General features: G+C 56.1%; 1 protein-coding gene across 7 annotated transcripts in view; it reads right to left on the reverse strand.

The window, feature by feature from the left end:
- C2CD2 (C2 calcium dependent domain containing 2) overlaps positions 1-1302 on the reverse strand; it is a 63234-nt gene extending 61932 nt beyond the window's left edge. For all 7 annotated transcript variants that reach the window (XM_059064506.2, XM_067035157.1, XM_067035161.1 and 4 more), the window contains exon 1: positions 902-1302. In XM_059064506.2, coding sequence (XP_058920489.1) covers positions 902-1174 — 273 coding nt within the window. In that variant the 5' untranslated portion in view covers positions 1175-1302. The remainder of the gene's footprint in view (positions 1-901) is intronic.
- Between the last annotated feature and the right edge of the window lie 20889 nt (positions 1303-22191).

Genomic DNA, 22191 nt, shown 5'->3' on the forward strand with positions numbered 1-22191 from the left:
TACACCTGGGAGCCATCAGGACAGGCGAAGGCTGGGAGGTACCCCAAACCCCCCAGGCCCCCATCCCTCCTATGGAACACCTAGAAAGAGCAGACGCCAGGAGCCTGTCATTAAAACAAGACGTCTTAGAAGCAAAAATAAGTCACCCAGTCATTAACCAGACAAGGAACAGAACCACAGGACCATGAGGCGACAGAGTTCAGTCATAAGCCCCTGAGCTTTGAGGTAGGAGGTAGGTGGGTTCAAATCCCCAGCTCTGCCACCCACAGGCTGTGTGACCTTGGGCGGATGTCTTAACCTTTTCAGGCCTCAGTTTCCCCACCTGGAAAATGTTGACAACGCCTTGGTCGCAGGACTTGTGAGGATTCAGAGATGACAGACGTACCTGAAGCCCCCAACACATGTCTGGCGAGTGGCTAGCCCTCCATGGTCACTAATTTTAAACGCCAAGGAATGCAAACCTTTTGGAAATAACATGCCGGGCGAAATTCAGCTCTGTACGCGGAAGCATATTTGCTCCGCAGCTATTCAGGTGCAAAAGCAGTCCAGTGTCCACCTGAATACTGGAATCCACCTGGGACGCCAGGAAGGGCAAGTATGAGCGTGAAGGGGAAGGGGCACCCCGAAAAGTCTCTCCAACAGCCAGTCTGTCCCTCCAGTGGAGCCTAGGGCCTGGCACGTCCCGTGTCTGGTTAATAAAATCTAATCATTTTGTCTTGATTCCCCATCAGGGGGTCCTCCAGTCTTCAGGGTCTTTCTCCTAACTTTCAAGGATGCTCTGCCCCTTTAATCAGTCCAGGGCTGTGGCGAGGCCCCAGGGAAGACGAGCTCTGCTCTGAACCTGCACCGCGAAAGCGCCGCGCCCGACCCCGCAGCACGACCGGCCCTCACGGAAACTCACCGCTCTCCGTTTGGCCTCGTCGTTCAGGGCGGCCACCCAGGCGGCCTGCCACTGGCCCCTCCAGCTGGTCAGCGCCAGGACCCAGGCGAGCAGCGCATCCGGCTCGGGGCGCGGGCCCTCGCCGGGCTCCGCCGCCCGCCTCGGGGAGCGGGGTCGCGCCCCGGCCAGCGCCCACTGCGCCAGGTACAGGCCCACGGTGCCCAAGGCCACGACGAAGAGCGCCACCAAGCCCAGCCACTGGACCTCACCGAGCCACGAGTCCAGGCGGGACATGGTGACGGCGCATACCCGGCGCGCCTCGCCCCAACTTCCCAGGCAGCCCCTGGCCGGGCGCACAGCCCGCGGGCGGCGAGCTCAGGGCATCAGCTCGCGGCCGGCCGGGGCTCGCGGGGGGCGGGGAGGGGGCGCGGCGGGCGGATCCGGGCGGCTGGCGGCGCGGGCTCCCGGGCCCCGGGAGCCGAGAGGCAGGCGGGCGGGGTGAGCGGGAGGAAAAGCCCGGCCGGCTCCCGACGGCCACGGCCCGGGACCGCGCCTCTAACCCCGCACCCCAGGCCAACGGGGACGCGGTGTCCCGCGTTCCCGACTCGGGCGTCTGGCAGTTCCCGGGGCTGCGGCCGGGCGCCTCTCCTCCAGCGCGCCGCCCCAGGCGTCCCGCCCGCGGCCCAGCGGCGGCCGGAGAAGGGGCGGGGCCGCGGGGCGGGGGGAGGGGGCGCGGCCTTCGGGGCGGGGCCGGGGCGGGGCCTGGGCCTCCCCTGCGCCCGGGCGTCCCCGCCGCTCCCGGCTCCCCGCGGCTCGCCCCGCCTGCCCCGCCCGCCCCTTGAAAGGCCCGGCGCCCAGCTCCCCTGCCGACCCCGCCCCCGCTGCGGCCTCGGCCTCGGCCCCGGCCGGCCGTGTGCGCGCGCCGCCCGCCCCCTCCGGCGCCTTCGCCAGGACCATGGCGGCGCGGTGGCCGCGTGTGCGCCCGGCGCTGCATCCTCCTGCGCTGACCTGTCTCCGGCGTGGAGACGCGAAAGCGCGGGACTTTCCAATTAGTCAGCCCAACCCCAGGGCTACAGTGGGGCGGGCTGGCGGGGCTTCCGTGAGCATGTGTGCGCGTGTGTGTGCGCGCGCCTGTGCGTGTGAAAGGGTGATTTCTGGGATCACCAGCTGCCCACCAGCAAGAGACAGTTGTCTGGTTTTAACACACTTGGAAGGCCCCTAGAAATCCACCACTCGCACCCTAAAGTCTGGAACCTCGCTTTAAGAGCTGCCATGATCCCTCCTGGGAGGGTCTCGGGAAAATGCCCATTCAGAAGTTTGCGTGTGCGCATGTGTGTGGCCCCCTCACCTTGCAGTCAGCCCCCATCATTAGGCAACGCCGGAAAACACTAGCCTGGGATCCTCCAAGGCCTAATGCAAAGCCTGAATCATAAAACAGTGATTTGCTTGTAGTTCTGCAGCTATATGAAGGGGATTTGACCTTGAATTGGGTTGGTTAGACCTGAGCGCTTAGCCTTCTCTCACCTAGCCAGGGTCTCTGCCCGTCTGGTTGGTAACAGCAGTGAGGATCCTGGCCCCGACACTGCAGCAGAGGGTCCTCACTGGCTCCGCCCCAGCCCCTCCCTGCCACGGCACTGGGTGAAGAGAAGCCTTCTAACCTGGCTCTGAGGGGAGATTGCTAAGAAGACAGACTAGTTTGGCCGATGGAGGTTAGGATCTGGATCTGGTTCAGAGGCTAATGGCGTTTATTGACATCTATTTTGCGAAAACCATGGGAGCGGTATAGAAGAAAGAGAACCGCAGACGCCGTGACGAATCTGCCCTGGACACCAAGTACTAAAGAGGAGGGTGAGGTGCCAGGCTGGAAAGGGGGAAGTTGGGTGCAATGGCATTTGAAGAAGTGTGTGTGTGCAAAGTCTCTAAGTCCTAGAGTGTGTAGCTCAGTACCCTAAGTCCTAGAGTGTGGGCCCTCACAGGAGAGGGTATTTCTGGCTTAGAGACTGGAGGCCAGGAGATGAAGGTGGGTGAGGGTTTGGTTTTTTAAAATTTATTTTATTGAAGCATAGTTGATTTTACAATGTTGTGTTCATTTCTGCTGTACAACAGGGTGATTCTGTTATACATATATATATACATTCTTTTTCACATTCTTTCCCATTACGGTTTCTCCCAGGAGATTGAATATAGTTCCCTGTGCTCTACAGTAGAACCTTGTTGTTTATAGGGTGGGTGAGTCTACAGCAGTGGGACGGTGAGGGAGCTGACACCCGAGGGCCCGATTTTCTTTGAGAAGGAGGAAGGAATTGGGAGGTAGGTGGACCGAGAGCCCTCGTGGGGAACAGGACCAGAAGCTGGCAGGGAGGGGACTTCATCAGGTTGCCCAGGTGCGCTGGGACCGGGGAGAACCAGCCCTCACCAGGCAGGTCTGATATTAGAAAGTGGAAATAGAAGATGATCCTACCAACTTCCTGCGAGTTATCTATCCTTTACCCTGTCAGTCGCCCTTCAGCCCCCAGGCTGTAAAGGATCGGGAGGAGTTGCTCTCCTTTGCTCAGAAATCTCTTCTCATTTGGAAGAAACATCTTATTATTTGCTGACCTGTAGCCAGATCTATGCAGTTGAATAATCCAAGTCATGCTGGCCCCGTTGCCAGAATAACCTGGATAACTGGATACCCAGGGCTCCTCGTCTCCCTGTTCGACGGTGAGTACGGGTGTGCGCACGTGCACTGGCCGTGTGGCAGGTAGGAGACAGCCGTCCCCATCCGTGTGACTGGTGGAACCAGTGTCATTCCTCTGCGGCCGTGCCTTCGCCTTCGCACTAACAACCGCCCCGGGTTTAGAATTCGTCACACTGCTGTAAGTTTTTTCAAAGGGAAGGTAAACATCTAAGTATTGCACTACTTCTGTGTAGAAGCAAAGTGAGGGGACATGAGGAACATCATATCATGGGCTTACAGGAAAATGCAGTTGGCCAAAGCGTGCGATAGGAAGGAGTCACTAAAACACCTTGTAAAGCTGCGGAAAAGAACAGACCCTTTACTTCTGCTCCGGTGCCCGATCCCATTCATCCACTGCCTGGAGTGGATACCAGACAGCTCAGTCTCCAGGAAGAGTAGCATTTCACCACTGTCACACATGGTGACAGTCCCTGCTCCTAGTATGTCGCCCTCTCCTCCACCCCGTGTCCCTCCAACCCAAGGAGCCAGACTGCAGCTCCGCCCGGGAAGGACACTCTGTGTCACCCACCAGACCTTCCAATGGATCGGGGTCCATCACACTCTACCCCAGCGGTTTGCCGCTTTCAACCACTCCTCAAAGGAAACTACCATATGCTTGGAATCGTCCAAGCACTTGCGCTGAGCTTCTGTGAGCAGGTGGGGTTGGGGTCTAGGGGTCCGGGTGCCGGGGAGGGGCCCACGGGCGCTGGCCATTGTTCCCAAGCCAGTCACTCATACTGTGGCCCAAGGGAAACCATCTTCACATCACCCTACTGGATCCCCCAGAGGCAGCCACCTGCCTGGAATTCTCTGGAAGGCATGACTCTGAACCTGGGACCAGGTGGGTGCCATTAGTGCACGAGGAGACAGCAGAAACTATGTTTCCAAATTCCTCTTTGGAATGTTCCACAGTAACTGGTTGTGAGCCTGCACACAGGAAACAGGAGTAAAGGCTCCTTGTTCCCTTTGGTGGCTCATCTCTGCGTCTTCCGTGGAAGTATTTTTTTTTAACCTTCTTCTTTATTATTATTATTTTTAATTGGAGTACAGTTGCTTTACAATGTTGTGTTAGTTTTCTGCTGTACAGCAAAGTGAATCATCTACACGTATACATATATCCCCTCTTTGGGGGGATTTCCTTCCCATTCAGGTCGCCGCAGAGCACTGAGTAGAGTTCCCTGTGCTGTACAGCAGGTTCTCATTACTTATCTATTTTATACAGAGTATCAATCCCCCTCTCCCAATTCCTCCCACCACCCCCTTCCCCCTTGGTGTCCGTACGTTTGTTCTCTACATCTGTGTCTCTGCTTCTGCTTTGCAAACAGGCTCATCTGTACCATTTTTCTAGATTCCACGTATAGGCATTTAATGTACGACATTTGTTTTTCTCTTTCTGATTTACTTCACTCTGTATGAGAGTCTCTGGGTCTATCTACGTCTCTGCAAATGGCACAATTTCTTTCCTTTTTATGGCTGAGTAATCTTCTGTGGAAGTATTTTAATGTTTCCCTCTACCAAGCCCAGGAGGTTCTATGATGATGTTACATTTTTTTTTAATTAATAAATATGTCTAGTGTCATATATGTTTCATAACTACAAACAAAGTTATACTTATCAATACTAGAAAATATCCATTATCATTGAACCAGATATTCTCATAGGTTTTTAAAAATATTTAACAAAGAATTGGGATAGATACTTCAATACTTACCAAAAATGTCATTGAGTTTCCAGTTACAACCTTACATTTCTAGAAGAGGAAAAGGGCAGATCTAGTTTGTCTCTGACTTGGTGGGGATGCTTCTCTCTCACGCCGCAGCCACTTGCATGGTGGTGAGGAACTATCAACTTGTGCCCGCACTGCCCCAGTGGTCCGGTGGACCGGAGCCTGGGCCCCAGCGGGGCTGTGACGGGCGACCTGGGAAGACAAACGTGCAGCTTCCTCTGGCAGCGCTTGATGGGAGACATTCCGAGAATTCCTTCTTAGCAAAACGCTTTTAAGATCTGCCTCTGCGCCCACGCCCTCAGCAGTGGGGTCCGTGGGGACATTTGACCCAGTCTCCTAGGCTGCACTGGCAGGACTTAGTCATTTCCACAGTCCGGAGGCTCGGGAGGGGGGCTGGGGGCCATTTCCTGTTGTGCCGGGGGGTCGAGGCGGGTGGGTGGGCGGGGCAGGGGTGGGGGGAGTGCAGGGAGCCTCTGCTCCAGGCATGAGAGGGCTTGGACCCTCCTGCTGGTAATTTTCATGGTTTTGTACACGCCTTCCCTGGGAGAAAGGCAGCACCTCTGCATAAACTGTCTTAACCCCAAATCACAGCATCAGGAGGGCTGTGAGAAAGTTTCTGAGTCTGAAGATCAGAGCACACGCAAGTCGCCCCGGCTGCGTGAGATGGAGATGTGGTCTGTGCCGCATGCCCCCTCCGCGAGGTCATAACTGCGCCTGGGGGTGGGTCCCCATACATGCACCTGGTGTGGCTGGGTGGCTGCAGGCGCTCACAGCAGGCACACTGAGGAACCGCTCCACTTGAGGGGCTCACTGAATTTTCATGGCAACGTGAAGTATGGCATCGTCCCGTGTTAAAGGCGAGGAAGCTGAGTTCAGAGAGGCTGAGTCACTTGCTCAAGGCCACACAGCGAGAAAAATGGCAGCGCCAGAGGTGGCCCCCACGTGGTGTCGACCCCAAAGCCCATGTTCTTTCCATCAACTATGATAAAGCAAACAAATTCTGCTAAAAACAGAAACACGTTAAAAGCTGGAAATGAAGGCGTCCCATGTCTCATGTGCTTGGGCAAAGGTCTGTCTAAAGAAGATGAATTGCCTTTTGTGCTCTGAAGTCCAGGAGACACGGATTCTTTCACACTCAGAGGGGAAGGAAGTTCATTCAGGGGTCATTCATACAGAAGGGACTTGTATGGCGCTTCTGCTGTGTCCCAAGCCCTTTCTGGGGAAGATGGCAGGGAAGTCAGCCAGACATCCTGCGGTGCCCACCAAGGAGGGCCCGACCCCCCCGCCCCCAGCCCTGCAGGGCCTCCCAGGCCGTGCACCTCTCACCCGGAGAGTGAGAAGCCAGCAGGATGTGCCCTCATTCCCCCTGGTGAGGGCCACAGAGGAGCCTGAGTCATCGGTGATCCGGGGGAGGGGGCGGCCTGGTGGGGGCAGAGGCAGGTCCGGGCAGCCTAGAGCCTGCCCTGGGCCACCCTGATGACGCAGTCCCTGGGACTCTCTGTCCACACCGGGTGGATGGAGGAATGTGATCCAGATGGCAGCTCCATCGCAGCCAGGTGGCTCCGCTAATCCTCCTGTGTGACTGCCCAAGAGCAAGGGGATTTGGCAAGTTTGCTATAGCACCCAAGGCGAGGACCTACATTATGAATGAAAATATTTGACCTCGTATTTTTTTATACACTGAAAAAGTCCTTCTGAGGACGCAGCCACCTCCAGGGTATGTTTTCCATGACTCGAAAGACTGCTGCCCTGCACCTGTCCACTGATGTCTGAAGTCACGCTGTCGGAGAGTCAGCTGTGTCCGCAGTATAGAGGTCAAGTTCACGAGGGGTCGGGGCCGGGGGGGAGGGGGGCGGCCTGGCGGGAGGGCGTGCCAAGGAAGAGAGAGATGAAGTCACTGAGGACAGACATCGCCCCCTCCCCCAACCTCGTTGGGACTTGGCTGCATCTGAGACTCCAACTGGGGGTGTGGCCGCCGTGAGGTCTTCTTGCCGGGTGCACGGTCCTGGGCACCAAGGGGCGCTGCTCCGTCCTTCTCAGAACCCTTGCGATCTGCCTCTGGGTCCCCCTGGCCTGGCGTTCCTGGCGCTGACTCCAGAAGAACGCGGACTTGATGTTCGGGATGGTGCGCGCAAGGGCGCTCTCGTGGCTGCTCCCAAAAGCCCAGCGAGCTGGAGGGGGGCCGTGGCTCGGCCGGCCCATGTGAGACCTCGGAAGGCTTCTCCCATCCCCCGTCAAGGCACGTGCCATATAATTAATATTTTGCCTTCATTCTGGCCCCAACTTTTCCTTTGTGCTATGTATTTTTTTGAAAAAGCCTTACTGGCGCAAGGATTGAGGCAAGAAAATAACAGGAGGAATATTTAGTCTCTTTGGGAGTTAAAGGAAACTACCATGAAAGGGCTTTTAAAACAACCCAAAGACACCTACTTACCTACAAAGAATTGATGTTCTAATTACACATGATTATTATCTAGTCCAGCGGCTCACCGAGCAGTCCAATAAGACAAAGTGAACAATTTTGCTGGTCCGGAAAATACTGGAGTCTGGAAACAACTGATCTCGGGATTAAAAGAGGAAAACACAAATGCCTTCTGTTTGCCTAGCTCTCTGCGATGATTCCTATGACAAGTAACTCAGCAAGGACCGCTTGGCTTGAGCAAAGCTAGACCTGGAATCCAGGTGTTCTCTGTGTGGTCCTTCCTGCTACACCCGTGGGCCGTGCCTGTGCAATTAAAGAGCGATTCTTCACGCAGATTTATTGCAATGTCTCCTTTTCCCCCGATTCTGATGGAGTCGTCATCTTCCCTTGCCGCTCGGGGTGTGACGGTACCTGTGAACACCTGAGATCATCACACGCATGTCTTGTGGCATCATTTCCTGCAGAGTCACCTTCCAGAAGCTCTGCCGGCTCCCTCTCTGGGGGCCCCGCTGAGCCCGGGGGCTGGGGAGCCAGCAGAGCTGGCGTGGGGAGGGAGACAACCCTGAGATTCTAGAGTCCCTCCACGCCCGCTCCCATCGGCTTGACTCTCCTTCACAAGGATGAAGCCGGAACTCTAGGGAGGGAAGCAACTGAGCCCTTAGCCTTCAGGCCCTTCCCCGGGTGGCAGGAAGAAGAGGCAGCTGCTGTGTCCCAGCGGGAGAAACAGCCCCGCCTCAGCCCCACTCTCTGCAGCACTGCAATTCCTGATTATTCATACATATACTGTTTTTTTAATATTTCTTCTTTATTGTTGTTGCTTTTTTTTTTTTTTTTGCGGTACACGGGCCTCTCACTGCTGCGGCCTCTCCCGTTGCGGAGCACAGGCTCCGGACGCGCAGGCGCAGCGGCCACGGCTCACACGGGCCCAGCCGCTCTGAGCACGTGGGATCTTCCCGGACCGGGGCACGAACCCGCGTCCCCTGCATCGGCAGGCGGACTCTCGACCGCTGCGCCACCAGGGGAGCCCTGAAGTATTGTTGATTTACAGTGTTTCAGGTGTACAGCAAGTGATTCAGGTATACATATGTATATATATATATTCTTTTTCAGACTCTTTTTCATTACAGATTATTACAAGATATTGAATATAGTTCCCTGTGCTAGACAGCAGATCCTTGTTGTTTATCTATTTTATATATAGTACTGTGGTGTGTATCTGTTCATCCCAAACTCCTAATTTATCTCCCCCCCCCCTTTTCCCCTTTGGTAACCATCAGTTTGTTTTCTAGGTCTGTGAGTCTGTATCTGTTTTGCAAATGAGTTCATTTGTATCCTTTTTTTAGATTCCACATATAAGTGATATATGATATTTGTCTTTCTCTGACTTATTTCGCTTAGTATGACAATCTCTAGGTCCATCCATGTTGCTGCAAATGGCATGATTTCACTCTTTTTGATAGCTGATATTCCATTTTACATATATATATATCACGTCTTCTTTACCCGTCCATCTGTCGATGGGCATACAGGTTGCTTCCGTGTCTTAGCTATTGTAAGTAGTGTCGCTGTGAACATTGGGTGCCCGTGTCTTTTCAAATTAGGGTTTTCATCATTTCCAGATATATGGCCAGGAGTGAGATTGCTGGATCATAGGGTGGCTCTAATTTTAGTTTTTGAAGGAACCGCCATACTGTTCTCCATAGTGGCTGTATCCATTTACATTCCCACCAACAGTGCAAGAGGGTTCCCTCTTCTCCACGCCCTCTCCAGCGTTTCTTGTTTGTAGACTTTTTTTTCAACATCTTTACTGGAGTGTCATTGCTTTACAATGGCGTGTTAGTCTCTGCTTCACAACAAAGTGAATCGGTGATACATATACATATGTCCCCATATCTCCTCCCTCTTGCGTCTCCCTCCCTCCCAGCCTCCCTATCCCACCCCTCTGTTTGTAAACTTTTGATGATGGCCATTCTGACTGGTGTGAGGTGGTACCTTATTGGAGTTTTGATTTGTATTTCTCTAATAATTAGCAACGCTGAGCATCTTTTCATGTGTCTGTTGGCCATCTTCATACCTATATTGTTTTAACTCCATGCTTCTGTGTCCAGTACGATGGGGGGAAAAATACACCGAGAAGCGTCCTGCCTCCACACATGGAAGAATGCCTCGGGGAGTGACACCTGCTGCCTTTCAAACGCATGGCTCAGCTTGACTGGAAAACAGCCAGAGTCCAAGGCTTCCCCAAAGGAATAGGAGGAAGCCCAGGGTGATTTCTGGTGCAGGAACCAGGACAGGGCAGGGCAGGCTCTGAGGTCTTTGTCACCAAGGAGCTGGGGGTTTAAGGCTACAGGGGAGCAGGTGGAAATGAGGCCCCTCCCCCCTTTGAAGGACAACCAGAAAAAGAATGTTCTGGGGGTAAAGGATGATGCCAAGGAAGCTAGTCTACATTTATATTAAGTGCGTGATCTCACAAATCCACGCAAACATTTCTGTAAAAGGGTTGTCACCTGTGATGCCAGGGCAGTCGCGGAAACCTGTCACACGGTGATGTCATTCGTCATTACCCTGAAGACCCTCGGCTAGACTGCTTCATGGAACACAGACTCCAAGTGAACAGAATCTTTGAGAAAGTTGTCAGCTGAAACCACTCAGAATCTTAGCCAATATGATTGAGCACAGACCAATGCAGGGTAAAAATGACCGGAGACTCTTTAAAGGGAACCGAGACCATGAAGAAGGAAGAAGACGCGTTTAGATTTGAGGCCCCACAGTGCTGTGAGGTGGACATGATTGCCCCCATTTTGGGGTGGGGGCCGCCAGTGCAGAGGGCCCTGCGTTTACTCCTGACACAGCTGAGCAGCCAGGGGTGTGTGCAGGGTGCTGCTCCCACACGCGCCCCCTGCTCACTGAGAACAGCCCTCGGGAAGAGAAGTGACCAGGGGCAGAGAGCCTCACACATTGGCCGCCCCTGGATGCACCCTTGGGACCCCTACACACCGGCCCCCCGGGATGCACCCTTGGGACCCCTACACACCGGCCCCCCAGATGCACCCTTGGGACCCCTACACACCGGCCCCCCAGGATGCACCCTTGGGACCCCTACACACCGGCCCCCCCGGATGCACCCTTGGGACCCCTACACACCGGTCCCCCCCGGATGCACCCCTTGGGAACCCTACACACCGGCCCCCCAGATGCACCCTTGGGACCCCTACACACCAGTCCCCCAGGATGCACCCTTGGGACCCCTACACACCGGCCCCCCCGGATGCACCCTTGGGACCCCTACACACCGGCCCCCCTGGATGCACCCTTGGGACCCCTACACACCGGCCCCCCGGATGCACCCCTTGGGACCCCTCGGTCTTTAGCCCGAGCTGTTGTAAAGGGCTGGTTGACGTTATTTGCTCCAATGATAAACCCCCGCATATTCATTCAAAAAATATCATCAAAGCTGCTCTCAAGTGAAAAAGTGCACAGGCTTCGTCGGGCGCACTCCAGATGACGGAATTGTTTATGCATCACTGTTCAAGTGCAGCATCCACCTCGACTGGGGATTATTTTGCCTTTTTATTTTTTAAGTTGATCTAAGAATTTCTGCAAAATTGAAAGAACGGGAAAGAGGTGTGGTCTATGTGAAGTTCTGTCGCTGCCAGTGGCATGTTTAGTGTGGACATGTGCCCCTCTGGACGGGGAGCTGTCCTGCTCTGTGTCCTGCTCTGAGGTCCAGAAATGATGGGTGGAGGAGAGTGACCCGGATGCTGTCTCCTCACCGAAGTTTCCCCTCCCTCCCAGGACGAGGTAGGGGGTACACCATGGGAGATGCTTCCTGACGCTGGGTGTATGAGATTGAAAGATTCTGGTTAGAGGTGGTGACAAAAAGAACATCATTTTTTGTTGGGGAGAGCTAGCCTGGCCATCACTGAATGTGGTAAGTGAGAGTCCTGGACCAGGGGGACAGCCAAGGAGGCCATTAGAGGAACTGTCCTCGTGCACGAGGCCAAGTGGCAGAGCTGGTCCATCCGTCGTATTTAATGAGCTCTGTCCCGAGAAGACCAAGGAAAGAGAGAGCAGGCGGGAGAGAGGATGCCGGGTGAGCCTGGAGGGAACCTCTCCTTCATCCTGTAGCTCTGGGACCAGCCACAAGAAGGCAAGGACTCAAATCAGCTGAAACGACAGGGGAGACTCAAATGTCCACTGATAGATGAATGGATCAACAAAGCGGGTCCACCCATACCAGGGAATAGCATTCAGCCACGAAAAGGAAGTGGTGACACGTGCTACCACGCGGATGAACCTTAACGCGTGATGCCAAGTGAAGGAAGCCAGACACGGAAGGCCGCATAGAGTGTGGTTGCCTTTATATGAAATGTCCAGAACAGGCAAATGCGTAGAGACAGAAAACAGACTTCAGTGGATGCCGGGGGGCTGGGAGTGGGGAGGAATGGAGACTCCCTCCTAATGGTTATGGGTTTCCTTTTGGAATGATCAAGACGTCCTGAAATTAGGGTGATGGTTGCATGACATTGTGAAGGTAGGTGCTAAACGCCACCAAGCTGTCCACTGTAAAATGGTGACTTTTATGTTATGGGAATTTCACCTTTATTAAAGAAAAATCATAGTGAATGAATTAAAAGGAGAACATAGTAACCCACCCACGGTCAGTGATGGTCCTCTTTGCTAAACACGATCGAAGCAAGCGCAAAGGGAAGAGTCAGTCGCTCATGCATTCAGGCAACTCATGCTTCCTGAGCACTTGCTTTGTTGGAGAGGTAACATACAAACACAACTTAAAATGTTTATGCGACAACAGAAATATTCCCGCCCTCCGACTTCTCTATCTGTGCCCCAGTGGCATCATTTTCTCTCACAAACACACCAGAATCATCTTTACCAGCCTCGTTTCTCCAACCCTGATCCCATCCCAGCCAGTGGGTCAGAACCCAAATCACGTCCTTTGCGGGTCTAAATGCAGCTCCTTTGCTTCCCTCCTCCTGGAACCCGTCTACAGGGCTCTCCAGCCGGTCCTCCCACGGCTGTATCGCTTTCTCCTCCATGCCGCCCTGCTCCTACCTTCTGACCACCTGCTGTGGCTACCTGCTCCCCGCTGCATATGCACCTTCCAGGCTGGCTGACCTTGACGCTTTCCCTGACCTTCCTGGAGCTCACCTCCCCTCGCAAAGCGGACACGTGGATGCCTAGCTCACCGGGCCGCTGGGGGGCCTGGAGACCCCAGCGGGGGTAGAGCTCCTGTATGGTGCTGGGTGCAGGTGAGAGAGTCAGGTGTTGCCCACGGCTGCCCAGTGCCCCCAGGATCACTTCCTGGCACTGAGGGCACCCTGTTCCCTCCGGGCACATACGCTCAGTCCCCCTCCACTGCCCTTTCCCCCGACCGGTCCTGCTCCAGGTTACAGTCCTCGGCCTGTGCTCCCCGCACGGTGTCTCTCCCACGTGCTGTGTCCTGCCTGGGACCCGAGCCTGCATGCCTCCCACTGTCACACCTCCTCTACCGTGCTGGACTGCCCTGCAGAACTTCACAGATGTGTGTGTGTGTGTGTGTGCGCGCGCGCATGTGTGTGCACGTGTGGCCCTGCTGGACTTCGAGTTCTTTTAGGACTGAGACCAGAGTCCTCTGACTTCTCTCTGCAAGAATCTGCAGGTATTCTGGAAGCATCTCTTGATTTGGATTAGAGGTTTGTAGCTCGAGCCCCAGAGTTAAGTTGGATTTAGGGCCGCTGTCTGCACCTGAACCCAGGTGTGCGCAGGTCCTGCTGCAGCCGAGTTCTCCAGGGCTGGGCTGGGGCTGCTTTCGGGGACCAGGGGCTCTGCCCCCGTTCTTGGGCTTGGTCCTTCCCACTGCGGCCAGGGCCGTCTTTCTGTGATGCCGACGGGCAGGTAGAGCTGCTTCCCCTCAGCCTGGAAGCAATGCCAAATTGTGCCTTTCTCGTGGTCACTCTGGGCCCTCCCCGGCCACGTCCAGCCTCCTGCAAGGCCTCCACAGACCCTAGACCCACCCGATGGTCTGCGCAACCCAGGCCATTCTCTGCCTGCAGCTCCCCCGTCCCCTCTCCGCCTACAACCATCTCTTCTGCTTCCGGGATCAGGTCAAAGTCGCCCCGAAACAGGAACTGTCACATGTTCCTGGTCAGACCAGCTGGGTTCAGACTTGGGCCCCTGCGATTTTAGGCAAGTAATTTCATCTCTCCGTGCCTCAGTTTCCTCATCTGTACACAGGCGTCATTATTCTTATCTCCAGGAGGACCGGACAAGCTAACCCACGCATGTAAAAGCACACAGCACTGGAAGCAGCCCAGATCCCAGAGCCCTACTGTTGGCTCCATCCAGCCCTCTGGGCATCTCACTTTCTGTGTCTCCTTCCCCCAGGAAGGACGCAGAATTCCTGTCCTCTGCAGTGTCGTACCCCAGCACGGAATAAGACACAGGGCAGGGGACGCAGGCTCAATGGATGTTTGTTGTATGCTTGAATGTGTCGACTGAAAAAAATGCATGACCTACAAATTGAGAGTTATGTTTTATTCTGTGGGGAAAACTGAGGACTTAAGCCTGGGACACAGCATCTCAAATGGCTCTGAGGGACCGCTCTGAAGAGGTCAGGGTGGAGCCGGATATAGAGGAGTTTTTGCAGCAAAGACCAGGTAGTTGGACCATCAAAAGTTTACTGTTAATTAAAGAAAACCAGGGCTTCCCTGGTGGCGCAGTGGTTGAGAGTCCGCCTGCCGATGCAGGGAACACGGGTTCGTGCCCCGGTCCGGGAGGATCCCATGTGCCGCGGAGAGGCTGGGCCCGTGAGCCGTGGCCGCTGAGCCTGCGCGTCCGGAGCCTGTGCTCCGCAACGGGAGAGGCCACAACGGTGAGAGGCCCGCGTACTGAAAAAAAAAAAAGAAAAAGAAAAAAGAAAACCAGACATCTGAAGTTAAGGAATGTAGTGCTTTTCTGTGTATGGGAAGGTGCAAGAGTCCGGGCTCCCTGAAATCATTCCTTTGCTGGGCACCTCGGCTACCTGGGGCCGGCATTCTGTGCTTTCTCATCCTGAGCTACCACAGAGTGCACCGCCCGGGGACAGGGGTGGCGGCTGCAGTGTCTGATAATTTGACGGTGGGCATCCTGTTTCCATTCTGAGTACCCTCAGGGCTCCCCATCTGGGCAGCTGTAACGTGATGGCTTGACGGCCGCAACATCTTTTTTTACTGATATGGCAGGCAATAGTTTTCATTCACGAATGAATGAATGAATGAATGAATGCAAGCGATAAAAATCAACAAGCAAGCTTTCAAGGGAAATTTGGGTCGCCCGCCCAGAATATAAAGTTTCCCTGCCGGTGCAGGACAGGGACGTCGCCTGTGTCTCCTTTGGGGAGGGCGCGCTGGGCGCAGGGCACGGCAGGGGTGGGTGGAGGAGAGTCCTCTGTCTCCTGCAGGGCCTCGGGTGAAGAGCAGGTGCCGGAACGTTCAAACAGAACCGAAGCCAAGATCCCAGAGTCTGAACACACACCGGTGGCCACAGGCACCCAGGATTTGCTCCCCGGAGGTGGATGGTGAATGACAGGCCAAGTGTTGCCACTTGTGACTTCCGGTCACTGCAGGTGACCCCGTGTCCATGTCCTCTGCTTACGAGCATTCTTGGAGCTCCCTCAACAGGGACTCAGGTGCAAGGCAGCCTTAGTGAGCTGTTTACAGCCCCAAGTCCTGAGTTGGGATGTTTGAATGCTTTCCCCGATTTGAAAGCTTCTGCTTAAAGTGAGTGTGATTTCGGCGTCGAGATCGAGGGTCGTGCCGTTACCCTAGCTCCTCATCGGGGGAAGTTTGAGGCTATTCATCTTGATGTAGGACAGACAATAAGCAGATTTAAAAATCAAAGATCTCCATGCTACATTTCTTTGACATCCATAAAGCCTGGAAACTTTGCCTGCGGCTTCTCTGCTGTGTCTGGATATTTGTTCGTCGCAGACTCCCTCGCACTCAGTAGGAACTGCCCTCTTTCTCACTCCCGGGGGCTTCCGAGTACCCCAGGGGCCACAAGGTCCGCTCCACCGGACACCCCCTTCGTGCCTTTTTGCACTGCACAGAGGAGGCCCCGGCAGCAGCCTTGGAGGCTGGGACCCCTTAGTGGATTCCTGTGACTCTGCCCCTGACTTCCTGATCAGGCTGGTCACTGCACAAGGACATCGGGTGGAGAGGCGCCTGGGGCTGCCCGGCACCCTGCCTGGAGGAAGGGGCATCTTTCTCTAACACACACAGAATGTCCGAGTGGGTCGGCAGCAGCCCCTGTTCCCTGTCCTCCCTGGGCTGCACGGGGCTCGGGGCCTCACAAGGGCAGCCGCGCTGGCCTGGGCGGTAGACACCCTCAGAAACCAAGGCTGCACAGCCTGTTAGCAGCCTCGGGGCAGGGAGAGTGTTCGTATTTTTTTTTTTTTTTTTTGTGGTACGCGGGCCTCTCACTGTCGTGGCCTCTCCCGTTGCGGGGCACAGGCTCCGGACGCGCAGGCCTAGCGGCCATGGCTCACGGGCCCAGTCGCTCCGCGGCACGTGGGATCCTCCCGGACCGGGGCACGAACCCGTGTCCCCTGCATCAGCAGGCAGATTCTCAACCACTGCGCCACCAGGGAAGCCCTCGTATTTTAAGGAGGGAAAAGCTATGCTCTACTTGGTGCTGGGTACGAGGGGAGAAAGCTGGGCGCTTTCCACAGGTGAAGCTGTGAGACAAACAGGGTTGGGCTGGGCGGCTTGCTGGCTTTCTCCCGGGTGCACTGCTGGGCGCCTCAGCTTCTAGGCGCTCGTGGACGTCAGGTGCACTGGGCGTCAACAGGTGCCTTTGTGGAGGCCTGGAGACCCGGTCCCACGTCTCACACGGCCTTCCCCTCGTGGCCCACGGCTCACCCACGAACCCTGGGAACAGGGCTCCTCCCTGCAAGTGAGAGTTCGTGCACTCGGTTTGGAAAAGCAGGCCCTTTCCTCCGGGGTGTGCTGCCACCAGCCCGCCATGCTCTCCGCGCCCCCCTCCCGCCTTCTCTTCCTGCTCTGCGCGCAGGGTCGGTATCCTCAGGCCTGAGATGCCCTTTCCCACCCTCTCCTCCCGGCAACGTTATGGTTTCTAAATCGGTCCCTCAAGAGGCCTCCTTCTGGCACGCCGGCCTCGCTTGGTCCCCTGGGGAGATCCTCTGGCCCTTTGGTCGGGCTCACTCCACGGTCACCTGCACGTCCCCTTTGAAGTCCTGTCCGCGCTTGTAATTTGTGCGGGTGTCTTCCCTGTGGCGGGAGAGCCACACCGAGCAGCATCTGTGTCTGAGCTGTCAATCACCCATCACGGGAGCCTGGGCCCCCATTACGGGCCTATACAGTCAGTCCCCTACGTACGAACGAGTTCCGCTCGGAGAGCGCGTTCGTAAGTCCAATTTGTTCGTTAAGTCCAACAAGTTCACCTAGGTACCCAACTAACACAGTCGGCTACATAGTGCTGCACTGTAATAGGTTTATGATACTTTCCACAGAAATAATACATAAAAAACAAGTACGAAAAATAAAGAAAACATTTTTAACCTTACAGTACAGTAAGTACCTTGAAAAGTACAGTGGTACGGTACAGCCGCTGGCATCCAGGGGCTGGCATCGAGTGCACAGGCGAGAAGCGTTACTGGCTGGAGGAGGGGGAGGAGGGGGGAGATGGTAGAGCTGAAGGGTCGTCAGCAGTTAAGAGACGGAGGGCCAGCTGCGATGTCACTCACGCCTGACGTTGATGGCACAGGTGCTGGTTCCTTGCTGGATTCAATTCTATCTACCCTCTTGAAAAAGCGATCCAGCGATGTCTGGGTAGTAGCTCTTTTGTTCTCATCCTAGGTGACGCGGTGGCACTGGATCGCATTCTCAACGGCTGCTGCAACCTTCCTGTACTGTTACACGTTCGGGTCCTGTGCCACAAAAACTAACAGTGCCTCCTCAAATAAAGAAAACCCCCTTTTGCCATTTCCCGCGTCGCGCCGTGAATCTCTTCGGTTCTTCACTTACATCTTCTTCCTCTTGTCCCTCTTCGTCCTTTCTCTGGGCCTCCGATTCCATCAGGCCTTCCCTAGTCAGCTCCTCGTGTTGTACAGTAAAGCACACAAAAGCACAGCCACTGGGGGATGCACGCAGGTGACAATGTACGCCGGACACGTGAACTAACTTAGGGGGCTGGACATGCGAACGCGCGTTCACGTCTTCGAAAGTTCCCAACTCGAAGGTTTGTATGTAGGGGACTTGCTGTCAATAATTGTGGACCAGATTAGAGGTGCACTTGGGAGCGCCCCTGCAGGCCCCCTCTTTGAGGACAGATGGACTTTTGTCTGTGTGAGAACACAAGTCAGGGCCTTGAACTGTCACAGCAAAATACTGGTAGCAAATCTCACACAGAACTTGGTCCATCAGGCCCTGGTCCGTGAAAGTCACCAGGGATGCAGGGAGACCCGCGGGCGCTGGGGCCACCTCGACATCCAGGATCGGAAAGGCGACTCGCAGAGAATCAGGCGCTTTCCTATACCTTGAGCAGCCTTTCCTCTGGGATTCGGAAGCTCCATCTTGTTTTAAGTTAAATTGTGAGAAAAAAAGTACCTCGCTTCAGCCCCCTATGAGAACAGTCTCCCTGAGTTACTATTAATGATGGACCTTCAGCTTTTAATAGGGTCTAATCTAAAGACGATTTGTTTGAAGAACGTTTCTGCTCTTCTAAAAACACAGAAGCCTCGGTTATTTCACCAAGGACCCTTCAGCTAAGTAATAAATTCCTCTTTTACCACCAGTCCGGGGCCGTCCCCCCGTTGAACATGAGACATGACTGTACAGGCGGCCGCGAGCGCGAGCGGGTCCCCAGCTGTCTCCTGGCTCGGAGGGAAATTCAACAACGGCCCCTTTTCAAGGACTTGAGCCCCATGCGTTCTGGATCAGGTCTCGGGTTTTTCGTTGTTCTGGTTGACATTCAGTTTACTTTCTTAAAGTCCCTTATAAGCAGGGAGCTACACTACAAGGTGCAGAAAGAGAAGCAAACCTCTAAACCAACGCATCTGGATTCTTATGGAAAACAAAATTCTGGTAGGAGCGGGTGCTTGCTGACACAGGCAGTGCCGGGGACCCTTCCAGCTTCTCCGGGGGTCACACGGGGGCTCGGTGTTCTCTTGTCCCAGGAGAGGAAGGGGAAGCATGGATGCCGGCGGGGGTTAGAGGCGGATGCTGTGATGGTGAGCTCCCAAATAAACATGCGTGGAAGCAACTATTATTGATACTTTGTTTTTCATTTCACATATTCATATTTCCAGTTTAAAAAGTCCGTGTTTGCTCTCCTATTTTTTTTTTTTTTTTGCGGTACACGGACCTCTCACTGCTGTGGCCTCTCCCGTTGCGGAGCACAGGCTCCGGACGCGCGGGCTCAGCGGCCACGGCTCACGGGCCCAGCCGCTCCACGGCACATGGGATCCTCCCGGACCGGGGCTCGAACCCGCGTCCCCTGCATCGGCAGGCGGACTCTCAACCGCTGCGCCACCAGGGAAGCCCAGCTCTCCCATTTTTACATCAGCATCTGAGCGCCAGCAGACCCTCCGCGTTCTTATTATCTTCTTGTTCTGTTCAAACTGTCCCCCAGGCCTGCCCGCTCCAAACCCCGCACCGCCAAAATGTTTCTCACACACTTTTGAGGGCGTTTCTGACGCCCCGACGCCTACTGGGGTCAAATGGATTCTAGGATCTCGGTTAACCAGCTCTGAACTTTCTTCCAGTGCACGAGGTGGTTCTGCAGAGTCCTTGCTTTTTCCTGCTCCCACGAAGTTGCTGTTGTTGTTTTTTCTTTTTCATTTTGGCCTTTTGCCCACGATCTACTTGATATTCTTCCAGCTTTTATTTTATCTGCAAACGTGATCAACGTCAGCCAGACTTCCAAGTCTTTGGATAGAGAACGGGGGGCCAGCACTGGCTGAGGCCTGAGAAAGATGGAGAATCCGCCAGGAATGGCCTGGTCCTCAGCCTCTGTCTTGAGGCTGGTTCTCCGAATGGCGGCGGGATCCGCTTCTCCGTCCTCCCTGCAGGCCCTTCAGGAGAGGCCTCGATTAGTTCCCGGTTGTCAACCTGACAACTGGATCCACAAAGAGAACGAAGCCCTTTGTTCTCATCCACCTGTCCATCCATCAACCAGCCAATGCATCCGGCATCCTCGCCCTGACAGCCAGCAGCTGGCCCCGAGCCTGGTGCAAGGGGGCCCCGCTCTGAGCTACGCCCGAGGGGAGCTGCGAGCCCGCCCAGTGTCAGGGCCTTGGGGCCTCTCCCTCCCGCCCTCCTCCCTCTCGCCCCAGCCCTGCCCGGCGCCCGCTGTTCCCGTGGGCACAGTCACCCCGTGTTACCTCCTACGGACGGCGCAACCGTCCCGAACACACGTTAAACCTTGAAATGCCAGAACGTCGGCATGCCCCGGGCCAGGCCTGACCGGTGGGGACAGGAGATGCGGGACAAGCGGTCCCCTCTTCGTGTCTGCCTCCTCAGAGGCCCCGTCCGCCTGTCCTCAGAGGCGTCCCCGCAGGAGGGGCCCCTGGGCCTACAGTGTAACTAGCTTGAAACCCTACCTTCTGGGGTGGGGGGCCTTCTTCCCAGCCTCCACCTGTTCCCGAGAATAGCTTCCAGAGGTGAAACACCAGGGGGCAGGCTCTTGTCCCTTGGGGAGACCTGACCAAGCTGCACGAGCCGCACAAGGGCTCCCAGTCCGGAGGGATGGACGACCCCCGAACCATTAGTTACCCAACAGCGTGCACGGGGGCCGCGGCGGAAGCAGAGCCCGACTGGTAGGGGTGGCTGTGCGTCCGGGCAAGGCTGAGCAGGGTCCTGAATGTCAGCAGAAGTCAACAAGCCTGAAGAGGAAGTGCGGCGGGAAGGCCAGGCCCAGAGAGGGGCGGGTACGGCGGGGAGCTCAAAGGCCAGGAAGTGCGAGCAGCCCGCGCTGGGCCTCTGGCCCCGGCCGCTGATGTTTACCACGTTTGCCGGGGGCCTGATGCAGACGAGTCTGGACACGCAGGCGGGGCCTGGCCGGAAGTGGCCCCGCGGAGAGTCAGCTCTTAGCCCCAAAGGGATGGCGGACTCGCCAAGGGCTGAGCAAGGCAGAGTTTGTAGGGTACGTCACCTGGAGCCTCGCTGGGCAGAGTGCGGCCTGGGACCAGCTGCTGCAGCATCACCTCGGAGCCTGTAGGAAATGCAGACTCTCGGGCCCCGTGGAAGCCAAGAAGAGCCCGGAGGATGTCAATGCACGTGAAAATCCGAGAAGTCCCGTCCCGGGACACTTTGGAGCGGATGCTCCTGGCCGGGCGGGCACCGCGTCCCGTGGGGCCCTGCGGGCGGGGATGAGGGGGCGGGTGGAGGTGAGGGGCACCTGGTGAGGAATCTGGGAAGGCGGCGGCAGACGCAGGGACAAGGCGACGGCCGGGCCTCCTCCACGGCTGCGGGTGAGATCCCTTCGTCGGGCCGCAGGGCTGAGAGCAGGTTGGAGGACGGTGGGCTCCACGTGGCGGATGCTACGTCTTAGGTGTCTGTAGTGATGGGTCTAGAACTGGGAAACCAGAGACGTGCACTAGGAGCGGACGGTGGTGACCCGGCCGGCTTCGAGTCTCTGCTGTTCTCTAAATCCTTGCAAACCATCTGCGTAACGATCCGTCTGACGTGCCGTCCGGGGTCAGTGCCAGCACTGCCACATCGACCTTTCTGGGAGCCACCTTGCGGACGATCGGGACGTTTCCGCTTCCCCTTCCGTTGCACCGTATGTTAGACTCTCTGAGTGGGGCCCCCTCCCTACGTTAGCACCCCTCTTCCTCACCACGGTTCTGAATAAGCTGGGAGTGAAGTCACCAGTAAACAAGGGGGCGGAGTGGCATCGTTAGTGCCCGTGAGCCAAGTGGACCACTTGGCCCGGGTCTCTTCGCCGAGCCCCCAGACCAGGTAGGTCCAGGCGCCCGAGCACAGGCAGGGCTGGGGCAGGCCTGCTTCCCGCAGGCAGCTGGCCCTCTTCTTGCCCAAGGGCCGCAGGAGGCCGGGGCTCACAGGAAGGAGGCCTGGGGTTGGGAGATCTCCCCCTCCACGCCTGTCTCTGCTCGCCCAGCTCCAACGACAGGGATCCTGGTGTCACATCTGCCAGCCCGGCGGCATCTTTGTGTTGGCCCACCTGGGCCTGAGGACCCGACCCGAACAGTCTCCTTCTCCGTCTGCGACCCAGTCCGGCTGAACGTGTTTAGTTTGGGGACCGCTGTCGATGGTGGGGGATGAGAAGCGATCAGAATAGAACGGGGTCCCTGGCGCGGAGGGGCGGGCGCTCTCCGAGGCTGCCAGCCTCGCTCAGGGGCGCCCAGGAGGGCCCAGCTCTGCTTCTAGCTGGCCGGCCAGGGTGCCGTCATCCTGGGAGCTCTGTGGAACCTCCCTTGAGATGAA

The sequence above is a fragment of the Kogia breviceps genome, chromosome 5 (genome assembly GCF_026419965.1).
Source record: "Kogia breviceps isolate mKogBre1 chromosome 5, mKogBre1 haplotype 1, whole genome shotgun sequence".
Classification (NCBI taxonomy): Eukaryota; Metazoa; Chordata; class Mammalia; order Artiodactyla; family Physeteridae; genus Kogia; species Kogia breviceps.